Consider the following 19862-nt stretch of genomic DNA (forward strand, 5'->3'; position numbering starts at 1 on the left):
GTTGTTTCTTCGGGTACATCATTTCAAACGGAATAAATGTAATTCAAAGTTTCGAAGGCCATCCAGGGTTATAGGTTAGTTAGTCCCATATTATACTAACAGGTTAATTGTATCTGAAGCGACCTGGGTTGACGTATTGGAGGTCTTACTCTTACTTATTTAATGATTTACTATGTGTATGTTTCGGTTCATTACTAATTACTATTCTCTTCTTACATTCGCAACTAAAGACATATGGTCTTAACAAAACGATCAAATAAATCAAAAGTTGCATATGATGTAATCATTAAACATTCCTGACCGTATCAATGCAGTTTGACGTGACATTATAAATATATTCACATACATCTACGAGCCTCCAGAGTCTGTAGCTACGGAAAACAAATTTGCTTGAAACAAAGTCAGTCAAAGCAAGAAACTTGTTTTCGAACCCACGCTAAATTATTTTTCGTTGCGTTTTGAATGGCATGGAAATAACACGTACATCTATCAAACGGCAGTTGCTTCATTTTCTGAAGACAATAAAGCCTATATAAAGTGTGTCATCTGTTCATTTCTATTCAGATCAGGTAATGTTATCCAGTAACAGCATGTAGCTGAACTAAATCCAAACTCCATGTTAACCTGCCCATTATGATTTGCAGACTCGCCCATTGTGGCATGATGTCACCACTGGACTCCTGACAACCACGTTTGTTATGTACTTCAGTAGAGGCGCCTACTCATACAATCATAAAAGTTATATAGGTTCCTATAATGGTAAGTAGAGACCTCACTTGATTGTGGGAGTTGTTTATGTGGGGAACCTTGAAAAGACAAGGAAACCATGACCACAGAGTTTTGATGTTGTTTATTGAGGGAGCGCAAGTGATAGTATATAATTACAATATAATCGCAAAGATGTTATACTGTACGAAAAGCAATAACTCAAGTAAATGTCAAAGTTATCTGTGTCAAGCAGTACAACATATGAGTGATATATTTTAGAATTTGAGTAAATAATTCAAGACTTACTACTGTCGCCACATGTTTTCTTACTAACATAGTTTATACACATAAGTCATATACAGAAAACGTAGTGAGACATTAAAACAATAACAAACATGTGACTGTCACAGTCATAAAATGTAAATGATACTAAAGTCTCCTTGTGCATAGAGATTACAGGGTTGGAGGCTACGGATGCAATGACCCATCACATATGATACTACTCTGGGTTTACCTAGGTTTACAAAATGTGAAAGGTGGTTTGCGTGGTTTTCACAACATAGCATATTAACTTACTTGGTGTGTTATCATATACAATATAACTTGACAATAAAATACAACAACCCAAACACAAATAAACAAAACGAATACACAAATATGTTCGTAGAGCTGTAGCGCCAAAGGGAGATAATAATAGACAATTTTAAAGCGCCCTTAGTAACAAAGGGCGATAATTCAATATGAAGTTTACAACTTATCAACATAGCTTGCCTTGTTACAAAGGGGGGTAATTAATTATATAATGACTTTTGATGAAATACGAATTGTGTAAGTAAGACGAAGACTATTTTCCTGTCAGCGAAGCATGTGAAAATTGACATTTCTGATTTAAAAAAGTACCACTGTTATTTTGTTTATAGCATCTGTTTATATAACATCATTACAATAATACATACTCGCAATCTATCAAGTGAATCGTCTATCACAGATATTTTCAAATGCCTAGACGGTCGCTGATTGCTTTGGTAAGTTCACTAACACAAAACATACACATTGATAGTTTGACATGCGGCTACACAGGATTCTACGACATATATATATACATATATATATAATCGCAATCCATATATATAAGTGTACAGATCAAGTAAATTTGTCATCTCCATGAAACCACATACAAAGGTGGTGACATCATTATTACAACGTCTTTATGCATACACAGACAAAACTATAATTATAAGGTAAACACCAGCTATAGCTTCAATATAGAAACATATAAATACATTCACGTTGTCTTTTTGTATGAGTATAATTGTAAAACTATTTACAGTTCACAGCAGGGGACATTGGGTTACAGCATAGTGTTTTGTTCTGACTGACCGGCAATGTTGAATCATGTGATCTGTTTGAAACAAAACCATGCACGTATGAACATACGTTGTTTAATCAAGTATCCTGTTACAATTCAGTGTTGAACTGAAACAATTAATACACATGCGTACATCGTTGAAGTTGAACAAAACATACAATGTTAAGCTTTTTCAAACCAACTTGTACAGCATATCAGCCATATTCAGGGTTTAAAAGTTGATAGTGATAGTTGATCAGTGCGATAGTTTTTTTCTTTCACGATGTAAGCATACAGCTTCGTTCAATGCATTACGTGTCCGCCCCCAAGTTACTTGTATGATATATTAACTATATTTAAAGTAACCGCAATTGAATTGATATGATATGATCGTCATCATGTGCATAACATGTATCAAATATATGCCTTACTCCAAATGAACTTACATAATTCACATTGAAACTGTGCCATTTAGTGACTTAGTGTGTGAGGTCGGTGGGAGGATCAATAGAGACCTGACGCTACAGAAATACGTAAATTAAGAATTTATTCATTACAATTTTAAACCCACAAAAATAGAAATATATATTACAGTTATGGGCCACCTTTTGGGACTACAGGTACAAGTACCAATATATAATTTTATTTAAACTGTAAATTTGTCACTAGAAAGTCACTTAAGTTTCCCGATCTCACTGTATTCACCATCCGTTCCACGTGACGTGTTGTCAAGAGTTTCGTACGTCCGTGCTCCATTAGAGTCGGACACGTCACATGACGTAAAAACAGTGGCATCAGTTCCTAAATCTGTTTTGCTAGATTTAATGGTGCAATATGTATCTCCTTCCATCTTGGCGTCATATGAGACGGCATTGAGACTGTCGTATGTCCTAGTACCTGGGCCAACGTCATCACTGGCCTGCGATCGTTCAGTTTGAGCGTTAGATATATGGGTTGGGTGCGATGTCTTGTCTAAGCGTCTGGAATGTGAGGACATTCAAAGCTTGGTGTAAACAAGTACATGAAAGACATAGAAGCATTATCCAATATGACGTCATGTTCATGTCAGGTATGATCTTATCTTTGGACGAAAGGACATATTACATTTTGAGTTTTTAAAATATTTATCTTAAAAATATATATTTTGATCAGAGTGACCATTTACCTATTCCTTCTCCTCCAGACAATAACACTGACGATGACACCTAATACAGCACCAGCCACGAATGCCACTGCCACGGCAACAGCTAACTGGCTAGTGTTATATCCGGCTGCTTGTACACTCCTCACGTCTTCTGAAAACATAAAAGTCAAGCTCACTCAATGATCAAAGACATTTGTGTTATTTAAAATTAATATTTAGTAAAACTTAGAGTATAAGTATTGTCATCAAGTACAACTTGGTCCTGTGTCTAACATATTTTACATGTTGACATTTCATTTTACTATCTTCTTTGGACATGTGCAAACATATGTTAGTACACATGTGAGACAAATCTCGTTATATTTCGTTAAATTTCCTATCATTTGCTTTGAATCATTAAATGAAGCCACCCTCGAAAAATAAGAGATCATATATCCCAGATGGGGTGAAGTGAGGTGGATTTAGGTTAAATGTAACGTTGCATATTATTGTACTTATTGTCACGTGCATGTATGTGAGTGCTTGCGCGCATACGTGTGTGTCTTATTGGACTAGTCCGACTATATTTAGAGTGCTAGCCCACTGAGATACCTTGTCGTTTGGTTTGACGTGGGAATCGACCAAAAACAGGACCACAAATTTTAGTGTTTAACACGTGCCTACAATTTGTTTTTGATATGACTGGATGAAACGCGAATTGACAAATACTTGTTGCACTTTCAGTCCAAATGGAAATTCAAATTTGTATTGAGATAATGGTATACAAAAAACTGAACCATATCTATAAAATAGATTTTGAAAAAGATGATCCGATATATTCTTATGAAACAGGACAGGGTGTATGAAATATTTCCTAGGCACATTGCTATTTGAGATTAATTAGATAGACGATGAGATTTCTAAGAAAAAGAGATGAATGCGACAGTGTACAACAAAAGAATGCTACTGTTTTAAACTCGTACGGCTGTCATAACAAACCATGTTTATCACGCATGATTCATTACAAAGTATTGAGTACAAGTTTTCTATCTTTCCAATTGAAAACGATATAGCGCATCGATTACATTACCTTTCACTTCCCACTGCTCTTCACGCTTCTATCAGTACCTTTAATGCTGCATTTCTTTATTTTACAGGTATTCAAAGCCTTTTTAACACAAAATACCTTGCTATATTAACGTCCAGCCACTGCCAACTCTTCACTCACAGCCATAGCTGCCTGTTGACATTACAAAGTTACCTGTACAGTCCGCTCCTGTCCATCCTGTCACACACCCGCAGTCACAGTGCCCTGTTGAGTAACATGAAGAGTCCCCAACACAGTGTCTGGAGGAATAGGTCTTGTCACAGTTTACTCCGTAACGTCCAATGTCACAGACTGGAACATTATTGTGTAAACATGAAACTGCCAAATGAGTTGTACCCGACATGGACAATATAAATGGATTTAAGTAATAGTTCATCAATACGTTACGTATGTCAAAGATATATTCAGAGAATATTCGTATCGTCTTTGATAGTTGTTATATCGCTGGAATATTGCAGATGCGACTGTCAATACTCACTCATAAAGGAGACTCAGCACGTCGAGAAATACACGTTCGATATATATTCCTATGTTTAACTCAAACTGTTAACAACGATAATCGCCTTCTCTGCAGTCGTCACTCATCCACCCTGGCTCACACACTCGGAAACACATGTCCCCGTACGTGATCACATGGCGAGTCTCCTTCACACTTCCTCCCTCGTGACATAACATCATTACCTGTACAGTCCGCTCCTGTCCACCTTGTCTCACACCCATTGTCACAGTCCCCTGTTGAGTTACAGGAAGAGTTCCCCACACACTGTCTGGAGGCGCAAGTCTTGTCACAGTTAGCTCCGTAACGTCCAATGTAACAGACTGGAACATTATCGTGTGAACCTAATGTTGTGGTATGAGTTGTTTCCGACATAGAAAATATAAATGAATTTGAGTAATTGTTCATATCAATAGGTTACATATGCACTGCCAATACTCACTCACAAAGGAGACTCAACACGTCGAGAAATACACGTTCGATATATATTCCTATGTTTAACTCAAACTGTAAACAACGATAACCACCTTCTCTGCAGTCTTCACCCATCCACCCTGGTTCACACCTGGAAACACATGTCCCCTGAACGTGATCACATGGCGAGTCTCCTGTACACTTCCTGTCGGTACAAGAGTTGTTGCAGTTGTGTCCATAGCTTCCATTTGAGCATGCTGTGGAGAAGTCACGAACACATTAGAACCCTTTTGCTAAATATTGTTATGCCTATTATCAAATTCAAAATATGAGTTGTATGCATTTTCGTCACATGTGGAATTTAAATAAAAAGGATAGTTTCAAAGGGAAATTTACTTGATATCAGTGTGCTTACGAGATAGTCTTGTAACCTATACTTTTCATAAGAGGCGACCGTGAAAGGGTAGTAAGAGTCTTGTCCAGATTCAATTACAGACAAGCGAACGTCATAAAGGTGAAATATTGCTGATACAATACAAAACCTTGTTGTAGCTTAAAATGATTTGTTACAACACAAAATATGATTGGTTATAACGTTTTGCGTGATTTAGAAACGGCTCGAGATAAACATTGTTTTGAACATGTTATAGTAGGTTCCTTTTGTAAAGCATACATTTTGATGAATGCTGTTTTTATTGTCTTAATGCTTGTTCAAACCTCAATGGTTGGGTACATCACTATTTGCACCAAACGTTATTCAAACGACCACATGTTATAAAGGCTAATAACACCGTTGAGAGATTGTGCGTAAAACGTTAAAATATTCATTCAGATGGTCACCTTCCCTACAATCTTCACCCATCCAACCTGGCGCGCACCCAGAAACACATGTCCCTCTTATGTGATCACATGGCGAGTCCTCAGCACACTTCCTGTCAGTGCACGAGTAGCTGCAGTTCTGTCCATAGCTGCCATTTGAGCACCCTGCGGAGCAATCTTAATGTTATGAACAGAGTATATTTATAGCTATGATTATAATAATAATGCTAATATTGTAATGATAACTACCAGTTTAAAACGTATTTAACACCGGTCCAAAGTTCAGATAAAACAGTATAAACAGAATGTGAAATGTTTACTAAATGGGTATTGGTTACAATGTATGAACAATCTGTTTCTGTTCATCTCAAACTTAAGCCATGACCAGGCACCATACAAGGGTGAAAAAGAGTTGAACATAGTGTTTGGTTGATTAAATTGGGTTTTAACATGTATTTATAGTAGGATCAATTAGTTAGTATCTTTGTGATTTGCATTGTAGATCACACGTGGATTGGACAAAATGATGCATTCTTTTGAATTTCATGCTGGAACATTTGTCCAATTTATGTTAAACATTTTTTCTTCATACATGTCCCCTGCAACCTATGCTTGTTGTATGAGGCGACCATGACAGGGTGATAATGCTTGGTGTTCAGATTGACAGCAGGACATAGTACCCGATGGCGTGAGACATTGCTCCCAATATCAGTTAATGGTTTGTCTGGTACAGATTGAATTGATTAAAGGCAAACGTCATATAGGTGGAATCAAACTTATGCAGCCCTCATCTTCTTGCAAATATCACAGGGTGCAACAATTACCATTGGACTCGAGATAAAGGCTTGATTACAAGTTACATTTATTTTCATGAATGCTGTTTTTACACTTCAAACCTCGTATATTTACAGACGGTTGTCAGCGGTTGCGTACACCACAACATGCTAAAGATATGTATTCATTCTTCACAAGTATTTAATAATACTACCACATGTTTTAAAGGCTAATAACACTGTTGAAAGATTGTCAGTAATACGTTAAAATGGTTATTCAGATAACACCTTCTCTGCAGTCTTCACCCATCCAACCTGGCGCACAGCCGGAAACACATGTCCCGTTTATGTGACCACAGGTCGAATCTCCAGCACACTTCCTGTCAGTACACAAGTTGTTGCACTTCTGTCCATAGCTTTCAATTGAGCACACTGTGGAGAAGTAACTTGGTCATTTACATATTACAAATAGCAGAGTGTTAAATGTTCTTTTTATGGCTAGAATAGTATGTTTAGTCACTGTAAATGAGAGTCAGTAGCCTTAACAATGGAATACACTTTCGACATGTTTGGCGTAAGCATTCGTGAAAATATACCTTTTTCCCCCTGCCGCGGGATATCTTCGTATCCTGTCCTAATTATTATATACTTTTTGTGTAGTTATGTACGGGAAAATCAACGTATTTCATTAAAAATGTAATACCTTGAAACGTAAATTATCCCTACCTGACACACTGGGACGGTTCACCCCCTTTGTATTTGCGACTAAAAAGGTAGTTTCGTGTTTGCAAAATCTTATAAACAAATAAACAAAAGTAACAAAACATATTTTGGGTGACTAAAAATCTGTACCATACATATAGATATGATTATATACAAAATCCAAAATATTCTTGAAAACTTCAAGACCGTTGTTGGAATACACGCTGGTCAAGTAACATTCGATTGGCGAGTTTAAGATAAACATTTACAGTTTAAAACGAAATATGATCAAGAGAATAACAAACGGGATGAGGAAACATTAACCATCTGTCTTTATTTTGCCTTGTCAATGTTGAACTAACGTTAAAAGGAAATCAACAGTTTGTGTGCGGGAGAGACTCTTACTATAAAGGGAGACAATTTGAAGGGAGGTCATTCTTGTTTGACAATAGTTCCTTCAAAGTGTTATGTTCATAGTAGTGAACTATCAAGTGTTATGTTCACTGCAGTGAAATATCAAGTGTTATGTTCACTGCAATGAAATATCCCTTTTCTCAACTTCGGAAAACTGTCTTTCACACTGAAGGATATGATAAAAAAGGTCATTGCTATTTTGCCGGATGATGACTTATTTAAAGACCAAGTCTTAAATAATACGGGATAACATTAGAGGTATTTGTTTCCAAATGGTAATTGTGTAAATGTATGAACAAGCTATTTCCTATGAATCTCAAACGAAAGCCATCATGAGCACATTATACAAAGGTTCAATAATATTTAACATAATGTTTGAACATGGTTGGCATGAACACATTACATGTTTATGGTTTCAAGTGAAAAGCCAGAATCCCTTTTGTAGTTGTTCTTATTATTTGTAGGCCTCTTACCCAGAACGTAATCGTTCTGTTCATTATTAACTATTTATTTTCCAGTCTGTAACCCAATCATGTACATGTGGATCAATGAGGACAATGGCATACTGAAAATCCTCAACTCATAGGTCTCGAGACTAAGGGCAGAAAAATTCAAAACTAATTCATTGCAAATAACAAGTGTTTGTCCTGTTCCCTGTTAACTTCTTTTCCAATTCCGGCAAGTTTGTGATCGCATCTGCGGACTCTGACGTTCATCATTTTTGGTTCTGCGACCTCAAGGTTTGGCAGTGTTACTTTATTTACTTTGACTAATGCGTTTTATTACAGTGGAATGCCAAAACATCAATCTTTTCACCTGTAGAGGCATGGGCAACAAAAATGTCCAGTGAAACATGAGAAGAGGTTGTGCCGAAAATATCATTTAGCTATAGAAAATGAAGTACACTTTACTATTTATGTCCTTTTTGTAATCTAAGAAATACGTTTATACCAGAACGCTTTCTGTCAAGGCACCTTGTATCTGTTTTGATTTCCCTTCTCTCTTCAAAAAGGATGCTGTCATATTACAACTGTCTTTATATGTCAAACATGTTATTTCTCTTAGACACGAATGTATAAAACTTATATGTTGCTCCTATTTACATGGGCGGGAGACATTCTTTGACTTGACTACAGCCAACTCTTTCTTCTGCATTGTGTTTCCCTGATCCGTTTTATGTTTAAAAACATGTTTGGGGGCTCAAATGTGTCTTTTTCAAACCAATGGTCTGACTTTGTCCAAATGTTTGCTGTATATGTATACTTTGAAATACTTACTCATAGGTTTCACGAAAAAGATCATTTAAAATTTCATAGTTTACCCTATTTGCTCCTCAACATACAATAACAGTAAATTAGAGCTGAAAAGATCTCTACTGAAACATTTTACATCTTCGACAATATCATGAGCATATGTTTATGAATCACTAACAACTAGTGCTGATTACATTTGTTTTGTGGAAAGGTGAGCATATCCTGCCCCAACAGTGGCACCCGGTATCCAGGACAGTCACCACCAACTGAACCTCCTCCCCTGCATCACACCTGTCTCCCTGTAACCCTGGTCTCGAGTCACACATACAGCTGACTGAATTTCTATATCTTTATGTCAGCCTCGTCTAAGGGCCAGTAATACAGATACACTCACGTGTCCGAGCCATCTATGTCTGCAGTCAGTATACTGTCTGAGTGGGGGTATTCATGTTAAACTGTGGAATGGTACCTCAGTGGACTAACACGACTACATCGGCATAAGTCCGGACTAGTACAAGCAGACACAGACACAGACACAGAAACACACACACACACACACACACACACACACACACACACACACACACACACACACACACACACACACACACACACAGACACACAGACACACACACACACACACACACAAACACACACACACACACACACACACACACACACACACACACACACACACACACACACTCACACGAATGCACGTCGCTGAAAAATGCATACACGTCGCTATATAAGTGCAATAATCTTGAACGCAGCGTTCAACCCCAGGTCACCTCACCTCTGATATCAACTTGCAAGATTTTCAAGTGGCAGTGGTAATATTGTACATATTTGATTCTTTTTGCAAGGCAAAGTCTTCACACTAAAACTTAGTTTTCATTCAAAAGAATCAATAAAGGAACCGATAAAGAAAAGATATCGATTTTGTTCCACTGCGCCTCATTTACAACGAAGATAAGGATGTTGAAACTTCATTCCTTGTCAGTTCAGAGCCTATCTATTTCATAAGAGCTTTGCGTTTTATTTAAGCCAGTTTATAGGAATGTATACGTCATTTGTAAGAGATCTTAAAGTGCTCTGAGTGGGTAAAACTTAGTAGAATTGGACAGATCGTGACATTGTTAATGCAAATATCGTATTTAAAACACCGAAAGCGGCGCGTAAATATGGTTAAGTTACACTATCGTCCTGTCCATTAATTCACAGTCCTCCATACTCCTTTCGCAGTCATATTCGGGTGCACACTGTTCACAGAATTTAATACTTTACAAATGCTTGACCCAAATTTTATTAGAAAAACGGATGAGCATAAAGAAAGGATAAGAAAATGACAAGTGAAATCGTCCCCGAACAAAAAATCAACCACTTGGGTTAAAACGGTTCCGGTGTTTGACGCACTGCGCAATTTCAATGATTGGGCGGTGGCCAGTCTGTCATCTTCCGCCTCGGTTTCTTTAAATCGCATTACAGGGCTTTGTTTCTCTCAGATCCTTCGTTTACAGTGCCCACAACGTTTGATTAACATATATAGCAACACTTCTAGATTTGCTCTGGGTTGCTTCCTGGCGTATCTGTATAGCTGATAAGCATCACAAGATGGAGTATATAGCAAACGCTGAAACCAAGTCATCAGATCAGCCAATGAAACCCTGAAACGTTGTGCCGGTAGCATTAGTCCATGCATAGATATGTTTTTGGAATCCGATTATTCACACGAAGGAGCATCACAATCAATGTTTTCACTTTACATGCACTTTAAGATAGCAAACATAACAAAAGTCACAGTCATCGAATATTTATAGAAAGACCCACGAGGTACATGTACGAGTGATTATGGAAAATATGTCACTCGTGAAATTAATGTATTAAGTTCCGAGCTTTAGTATTATCTAGAGATCAAATATATGCTAATTAAAAGGCAGTGCCTACGCACAGTTAACTGTTATGAGCAATTATCCATACCATAAATCTCCACCTCACACAGATTTAGCTCTGTGCTGTGTGTGATGGTGAAGTATCTCCCTGTGCCGTCACACGTCACGTCGTACACGCTGTCGGGTGTTTGAGCTGTGTCAGAGGGGAAGGTGTAGCAGGTGACGCGGGGTGTGGAGCTGCTGGTATTACTCAGTGTGAGGACAGCAGTCCTGATCAAATGAATAGCTAAAACAGGCAATGAAATAAATGACATACTGACGGAGGGTGCAATGTGCTCTTGAACAATAACAAATAGCTAATCACATGGCACTTGATATGATTCTGTTCACCTATCATCTTGTTGCTGGAACGTGTGGACGTCAAATAACACCATGTGACCACATTTAGTTGAAATGTGACAGAAACACGTTGTTCCTGATCGGCGTGTACTAAAATGTTTTGTTATATCTTGCAAATCAACACTGTCCGTACTGATACATACATCCTGCCCTGTTGTATATCCTGACGTCGTGTATCCTGTACGGCTGTCCCAGGTCCACTGTCCACGTAGGATTAGGTACCAAAGAATGAGAGTGAAAACAGGAGTTGTGGAGCAGATCCTGGTCCCGGTTCCCATCCACAACTTTGTCTGCAGTCCAGCCTTTAGACGCATAGTCAGTTGCGGACGAAGATGCTGTTTTGTTGAAGGCAACGTTCTCTTGTACCAACAAGTACGAAGATAAATATACTTTAGAATTGCAATTTGTATAAGGGAAAAGTTGCTACTTAAATCCTAGGAAATTCACCTTGGTGGATCCAACAGATAAGTGATATCTGCACAATTAATTAGGGGTTACTGTTACAGACATGCGGAAACTGTGAATGTTTGAAGGATATATCCAAAAGGATACACACTTTTGTTGAAATATCAAAGATCTAATTTCAAACCATATCAAACATCATGTGATCAGTCGCGTTATGGTGTCAGCATCCACGTAGCTTTAAAATAGATGTAACTAGTGGTAGACTCTGAAAAGTTTAATATACAAACTACAGATGTGGTGAGTGTGGTGTCATCTGTTTGGATGAAAAAATGGGATGCAAGGCTTTGAAACATTTTCGATTGTTTTACAGCATGTTGCTACGAGGTGATTCCCTATGTTGAAACACGAAGGTAAACCCAGAAATCGGTTCTTGCAGACCTGAATTGCGACATCAGAATTTAACCACACAAGATCATTGAATAGTTACCACATTATATTGAAACAAACATGATAAGCTTACATCCACAAGAGGCAGCACAATAGGTCAAATGACTTGAAGCAGCAATGATTAACAGGACCTATAACAAGTCAGTGCACCTATGAATATCTTGCATAAAGTCACTATCGAATATCTTGAATGTGAAAAAAGATAGAAAATTGTGTAGAGATGCGGTAGGTAGTCAGTGTTTTCAGATTGGTATCCCGTCGTTGCTGGGCACTTATATACATAAGACGCAAGTCAGATATATATATATATATATATATCTCTCTCTCTCTCTCTCTCTCTCTCTCTCTCTCTCTCTCACACACACACACACACTTGTGGCAAGAAAACTCACCTCTCTGACAAGTTTGCCCATTCCCACCAAACCAACCTCGATCACATGCACCGTTACAGACTCCAGTTGTCTGGTTACAGGGCGGAGTACAGTGGCATGAGTAGCTACAGGTGTCTCCGAACTTTCCTTCCTGGCAGGTAGTACCTGTATTATGTACAACGAGCTTAGATCAGGTGAATATTCATTGTATAAAAGGCTATTGAGCGACATAAACTAATTGAAGTAATTATGCAGGAAATGACCAATACAAATTGTGACAAATGTCCATGTGTACATGTATTACGTGTAGGAACGACAACAGCTGAATGAGTTGCACGTGGTCTTGGTATTTATAAAAATAAAAAAAACCAATGAAATGTCAGGGACATATTTGTTTGCACTTAATGCCCATGACTTCTGTGAACGAAACCAAGTTAGACAAGAGATCTCTGTTTATACTATATTCAGGATTCCACAGCCTGTATATGGCAGAATTTACAACAACTATGTGAATTGCTTATTTGCGTTTCTCGAAGCTGTTGATGTGACAAATGCCAACTTAGAGATAAAATTCTAAAGTCAAAGGGACTGAGTCACAGGTTCGAGACAGCGCAAGTATTTGCACCTGTAACGTAATATTTGATGACCACTTATTTCGCATTCACACAGAATGATAGGTTTCATTTTGTAATTACATATTTTGAAGTACATTATCAGAGGAATTTTCCCCATGTCCAGGCCACATTAGGAACATTTCAAGTTGACCGTTTCCATTTGACGCCAAATATGACACTGCTCTAGTTAAATTTAAAGATGGGGGTCATGATCAATAGTCCAGGGTACTTTTGTTCTTCTACAATATAATAATAAATATACCACTCAAAACTGTTTAACAATCTCACTTATATTTTAGTTTTTGACAGGTTGACATTTAGTTTCCATGCTAAACAATCATCATAAAAAATGTTCCGTTGCTCTTGTAGCTAACCTACTCTATCAGAAGTAAAAATATCATCATCAGCAAACCTTGATAGAAACATTTTTTTTGTAAATCTTTCAAAAATGATACTTTTTTTCGACATGTATCAAGACTTTCAGCAGCCAACTCATTAATAAAAAGTAACAATAAATTTGGCTTAATACACCCTGCTTCAGTCCAGGGACAGGCCAATCAAACCACTCATTAAAACTACTGTTACCACCGTTATATCGTAGTACATAGACTGAATCATAATCAAAATTAATAGGTAGACCATAGTTTTCGAGGACATGCGTACGTTGTTTTATGTCTACAAAATCAAATGGATTTTTGAAAAAGACGTTGGGAACGTTAAGTTTACTTTAAATATTCTTGTACACCAGCAGTCAGTGTGAACAAGTTATCAATTGATGTATGTCCGGGCGTCAAAACCTGCTTGTCTGTTACATATTTTGTTATTATTTTTGGACGAAGATTTTAATCTACAGTTAGTTACTGTTGAAAAAATCTTTCCGAAAACACCAATTTTCTTGTGTCCCTGTAGTTATTACGATAATATCTTTTGCCATTAAATAATTGATTACCATCACACTTTTACTCCGAAACACGTGGAAACTGGCCTGTTGAACAAGTCCTGTCGAATGAAGTACTTATTTGACATGTTGATGTGAACACTTCCAGTATTTAAACCTGATGATTTACCCTTCTGTTATGATAGTATACCATTTAGTATTGCTTGTTCTGTAATTGCGGACTCCAGTTCATTATGAGGTGCAGCTTTATCCATAGCATCAGGCACTCGCGAAGAGCAACCTCCTCGTGGTGAGTGCTGGGTTGCGCTAATAGCTCTTCCCCCGTGTGGAACCGGGGCAGAATACTTCCACAGCACCCCATTGCTGGTCGTAAAAGGCAACCGAATTGGGCAACCTGTTTGCAGTGGGTTGCGCCCCTGTGTCGGCGGAGGACGGGATTCTGGTAGTTGAGGACATTCTTTCCTTGAACTGTGTTCCTTTGCCCAACACGCTACTTCGACCCTTACTTCGCCTAGACGGGTGGTAAGATGGGCCCGGTCTTATCAATCGGCTGGTCATGCCAGGCCCTGTGCGTAATATTGTATATGCACACCTGTGTTGTATTTTACTGTATATTTTGGTCTTGGCCGTGCATAACTTGTGTGAATACTGAATTTTGGATCGAATAAATTGCCTAGAGTCTTATGCCAGAAGGCGGTGGCTCATGGGCCAATCTGGTGATGTTGACCTCCGAATAATGTATGTTTTCAATTTCTTGTCATGGGCCGAACCAGTCTGGCATTGAGTTGGTAAACAAATACAGCTGTTCGCGTCATATTCTCTGGAGTATAACATCCCTGTATCCCTGGTGTTTGCATCCTGGATATCCGATGCAACATAACACTGTCCCTGTGGTGGGTGGGGAGCAGGGGTGCCGAATAATTTTCTTTCATCATGGCTCTACAACAATCTGGTTCATCTCGAAATGAAAAAAAGAGAAGATTAGAAGAAATCGATATTTCAACTGGAAGTATTGCTCAAAATATTGATACCTGGGCTAGATTCCTGGTTATTGAGGCTGCTGATAACCTTCCCATCAAACTCAATCCTTTTGCTATTTCTAAGGCTGATCTGGGGTTTGCGGTGAGGTGAAGAACGTTACCCGTCTCCGTAGTGGTTCGCTTCTGGTGGAGTGTGCTCGGAGACAGCAATCTCTCAATCTTTTATCTATCTCTACATTTGCAAATATTGAGGTTGCTGTGTCTGAGCACAGAACATTAAATTCTTGTCGAGGCATTGTTCGTGACAGGGCTCGTTGTCTGTCTGGCATGTCTGAAGTAGAAATCACTACAGAGTTGGGAGACGCTTCACATTCAAGAAGGACGGTGTCATCACGAACACAAATACGTATCTTCTGACGTTTGCCCGTACAACCTTCCCGCAGTCAATAAAAGCAGGGTATTTCAGTATCGGAGCGGATGTGTATGTCCCCAATCCGCTCCGATGCTACAAGTGTCACGTTTTGGTCATGGATCAAAGTCCTGTCATAGCTCTGTGGCATGTCATCGGTGTGGTGACAGCCATGATAACACTGACTGTGAGAAGGATTTTAAGTGCGCTAACTGTTCTGGACCAAATGTTGCTTCCTCCAAATCATGCCCTGTGTGGCAAATGGAATCACAAATTATGAAACTGAAATGCGAATGAAACATATCCTACTTGGATGCAAAAAAAATATTCAAAAATCAGACCACTACTCCCAGTTATTAACAACAGATTTATTCCATCAGCAATTTGTTTACAAGAGACGTACTTAAAAAATACAGATAAATTTGAATTAAGGCAGTATAGTTCCTATCATTCTTTTTCTCCTCTGGGAGATAAAGCTACTGGAGGTGCTTCTATGTTGGTGCGGCGGGGCGTTGTTCTCAGTCCTGTTCGGCTTGACACGAATTTGCAAGCAGTTGCAGTTAGACTTACACTGCATATTGCCTTCACACTTTGCTCATTATACATTCCTCCCTCTTCAAATCTTCAGCGTAATGATCTACAAAAACTATACGACCAGCTCCCAGAGCCCTGTGTCATCATGGGTGATCTAAATGGGCATAATCCTTTATGGGGAAGTTCAACCATTAATCAAAAGGGAAAAGTGATCGAGGATTTTGTTTCCGATAATAATCTTTGCATTTTTAATGATGACTCCGACACTTACTTACACCCTGCTTCTGGCACATATTCATCTCTAGATCTGTCTCTGACGGGTTCAGTTTTGTTAAACGAATTCTCCTGGTCAGTCCACGATGACCTTTGTGGAAGTGACCATTTCCCCACCGTACTTAAACCCATTAATCCCACTGATGATCCACCTTCACCTCGATAGAATTTTTTGAAGGCTGATTGGCCTTTATTTCAATCTTTATGCAAAGATAAATTACAACCTACGTCTTTTCAGAATGTTACTGACCCGATTCAGTTGTTCTCAGATCAACTGAATAAAATTGAAATACTTCCGTAAACATCCTACTGTCCATAATTTAAACACTGTCAAAATTTCAAATGCTAAGGCAAGACGTCTATTTAAGCAAAATAAACGTCAATCATGGAGGAACTATGTCTCCAAAATAAACACTCGTACTCCTATGTCCAAGGTATGGAACATGATCAAAAGATCAAAGGCAAGGGTTCACATTCTACAGTTAACCATCTAAAGGATGGCGATACTTTACTAACTGCTAAAACTGCTATTGCTAATAGACTTGGGAAAACTTTATCTCAACATTCGTCTTCATCAAATTATGTTCCTGAATTTCAAAAATATCAGCTCCAACAGGAAAAGAAAAAAGTAAATTTTACATCTGATAATGGTGAAGATTACAATGAAGTATTTTCACTACATTAGCTATATACTGCCTTAGGGCAAGCTCATGATACAGCAGCAGGCGCTGATAATATTCATTATCAGCTACTGAAACACTTGCCCGAATCATGCCTTGAAACTTTGTTGACTATATTCGATGACATTTGGACATCAGGGACGTTTCCACCTTCATGGCATAATGCCATTGTTATCCCAATACCCAAACCTGGGCGGGATCATTCTGATCCATCAAATTACCGACCTATCTCTCTAACTAGCTGTGTTTGTAAAACTATGGAACGCATGGTAAATAATCGATTAGTGTGGTACTTGGAAACAAATGATCTTCTTACCAATATACAATGTGGTTTCTGGAAAAACAGAAGTACTATCGATCATTTAGTGCGTTTAGAATCGTTCATTAAAAATTCCATTGTAAATAGACAACATGCTGTATCGATCTTTTTCGATTTAGAAAAAGCTTACGTTACGTTACGTTTTAAAAGATCTTCATGATTTTAGATTAAGAGGCCGTCTGCCTCATTTTATATCCCAGTTTTTAACAGACAGGCAATTTCAAGTCCGGGTGGGTACAACCCTGTCTGATCATTATAATCAGGATCAGGGTGTCCCACAAGGCAGTATTTTGTCTGTCACTTTATTCAGTATAAAAAGTAACAGTTTGTCAAAAGTTTTAAAGGATTCAGTGGAAGGATCACTTTTTGTGGATGATTTTAACATATCTTGTCGTGATAAAAATATGCACACAATAGAAAGGCAATTACAATTATGTCTTAATAAAATTCACAAGTGGTGTCTAGAGAACGGGTTTAAATTTTCCAAATCAAAAACTAACTGCATACATATTTGCAGGAAATATAAACCGCATAAAGACCCTGCGCTATTTCTAAATGGCACCCCTATCAAAGTAGTGAAGGAGGCAAAGTTCTTGGGACTTATTTTTGATAACCATTTAACTTTCCTCCCACATATTAAATACCTAAAAGCTAAATGTCTGAAGGCACTCGACTTATTGAAAGTAGTTTCTAATTCAAAGTGGGGAGGGATTAAACAACCCTCTTACACTTATACAGGTCACTAATCCGTTCAAAACTTGATTATGGCTCCATCGTCTATGGTGGAGCCTGCAAAATTAATTGATAAAAACTCGATACCATCCATCATCAAGGCCTGAGGCTTTGCCTTGGAGCCTTTAGAACGTCGCCCATTCACAGTCTCTATATAGAAGCAGATGAGCCTTCTCTTAAACAACGCCGTTTAAAATTATCTTTACAATACATCACTAAATTATATTCTAATCAGTCCAATCCAGCTTTTGAATGCATATTCAATCCTCTCTACGAAGATCTTTACAATAAGAAATCAACACTCACTCCACCACTCGGAATTAGAATAAAATCCGCAATATTAGCTTCTAATATTCAACTCCAAGATATAGCTCCTTCTAAACTTTTCTCATCTCCTCCTTGGCAAATGGTAAAGCCAGATGTAGACCTTACATTAACAAAACTAAAGAAATCAAATACTAACCAATTAATTTACCAACAAGAATACAATCAATTCAGAAACAATTATGACACTTATAAATCTATATTTACAGATGGATCCAAGGATGGTGGCGCAGTTGCTTGTGCCACTGTCATTGGATCGAGAACAATCTCTTCACGTTTACCTGATAACAGTTCAATATTCACTGCAGAAGCAAACGCCATTTTACAGCACTTAAATATATCAGTAATTAATCTAAACATAAACAATTCATACTGTTTCAGATTCTCTTTCATGCCTTCAGGCGATTAAAAATATGTCATCCAAACATCCTTTTTTAATCGAAATTCTCGAATTATTTAATGATCTTGCTACTGGCCAATATGACATCGTCTTTTGTTGGTTACCAAGCCATGTTGATATCACTGGTAACACAATGGCCGATGCTGCTGCTAAAGCAGCACTCACCAAATCTGTGACACCACTTCTCATACCCTACACTGATTATAAACCTACAATTAGCTCTTACATTCGTGATCTGATGCAAAAGAAGTGGGACACCCAAGTAGGTATCAATAAATTACATCAAATTAAACCAAATATCGATTACACCTACTTGGGCTGTCAGTCCAGATTTGAAGAGGTCATTATGCGACGATGTCGTATTGGCCACAGCAGATATACAAATGAATACTTATTGAAAGGTGAGGATCCTCCGTTTTGTGTCCCTTGTGATGAAAGAATCACGGTCAAGCATGTCCTGCATTGATTTTTAATGATGTTAATTCTCGTTTAATATTATGTTTTTTAAAAGAAATCGAACTTCTTCATAAATTTTGATGTGTTAAATGTGTTATTTTACATGTTGGTAGTGCTTATTTATAACTAAGAATGTTGGTGGCTGTACCCTCGAGGGGGGTTAAAGTAGTGTAAAATTATTGTCCCCCTAAGAGGGTATGTAAGTCCCTCATCATTCAAAGTATTGTTATGCATGCCAGAATTTTAAAACGTAGGATTTTTGTCATTTTATTATAAGGCTTAACTGGTATACTATCGCCAGTGACTGAAGGGTTGATATAAATCCTGCCAGGGCCATGCAGGAAGCAAAGGTACTGTAAGTCCCCATGGTCCCTGGTGTGGTGATCTCCCTTTAGTTACTGACGATCTCTCATTTCTATATGTCTGACTAGTGTCACTCGCGTCCAGTATGAAATATGAGAGAAAAGGAAATGCCATCTAGAAGATGAGGCTCTTGACTAACCAAAACACAGATATGATAGCAAGTGATGTACGGAAAAGTGACGGAGGAAGGTTTTAGACGTCAATCTAT

At 38.0% G+C, this 19862-nt stretch overlaps 2 protein-coding genes across 2 annotated transcripts in view; both read right to left on the reverse strand.

Annotated features, from left to right (window-relative positions):
• Positions 1-835: 835 nt before the first annotated feature.
• The window catches only part of LOC124125609 (multiple epidermal growth factor-like domains protein 10), a 123008-nt gene continuing 103981 nt past the window's right edge, over positions 836-19862 (reverse strand). The window contains exons 10-14 of the mRNA XM_048387369.1: positions 5311-5454; positions 4969-5106; positions 4441-4578; positions 3222-3351; positions 836-3036 (exon numbers count right to left, since the gene is read on the reverse strand). Coding sequence (XP_048243326.1) covers positions 2730-3036; positions 3222-3351; positions 4441-4578; positions 4969-5106; positions 5311-5454 — 857 coding nt within the window. The 3' untranslated portion in view covers positions 836-2729. The remainder of the gene's footprint in view (positions 3037-3221; positions 3352-4440; positions 4579-4968; positions 5107-5310; positions 5455-19862) is intronic.
• Positions 10107-19862, reverse strand: part of LOC125376056 (fucolectin-like) — a 30414-nt gene continuing 20658 nt past the window's right edge. Inside the window, exons 2-4 of the mRNA XM_048387378.1 lie at positions 12694-12837; positions 11593-11808; positions 10107-11336 (exon numbers count right to left, since the gene is read on the reverse strand). Of these exons, the coding sequence (XP_048243335.1) occupies positions 11119-11336; positions 11593-11808; positions 12694-12837 (578 nt within the window). The 3' untranslated portion in view covers positions 10107-11118. The remainder of the gene's footprint in view (positions 11337-11592; positions 11809-12693; positions 12838-19862) is intronic.

Source organism: Haliotis rufescens, unplaced genomic scaffold, assembly GCF_023055435.1.
Source record: "Haliotis rufescens isolate VD_foot unplaced genomic scaffold, xgHalRufe1.0.p SCAF_7, whole genome shotgun sequence".
Taxonomy (NCBI): Eukaryota; Metazoa; Mollusca; class Gastropoda; order Lepetellida; family Haliotidae; genus Haliotis; species Haliotis rufescens.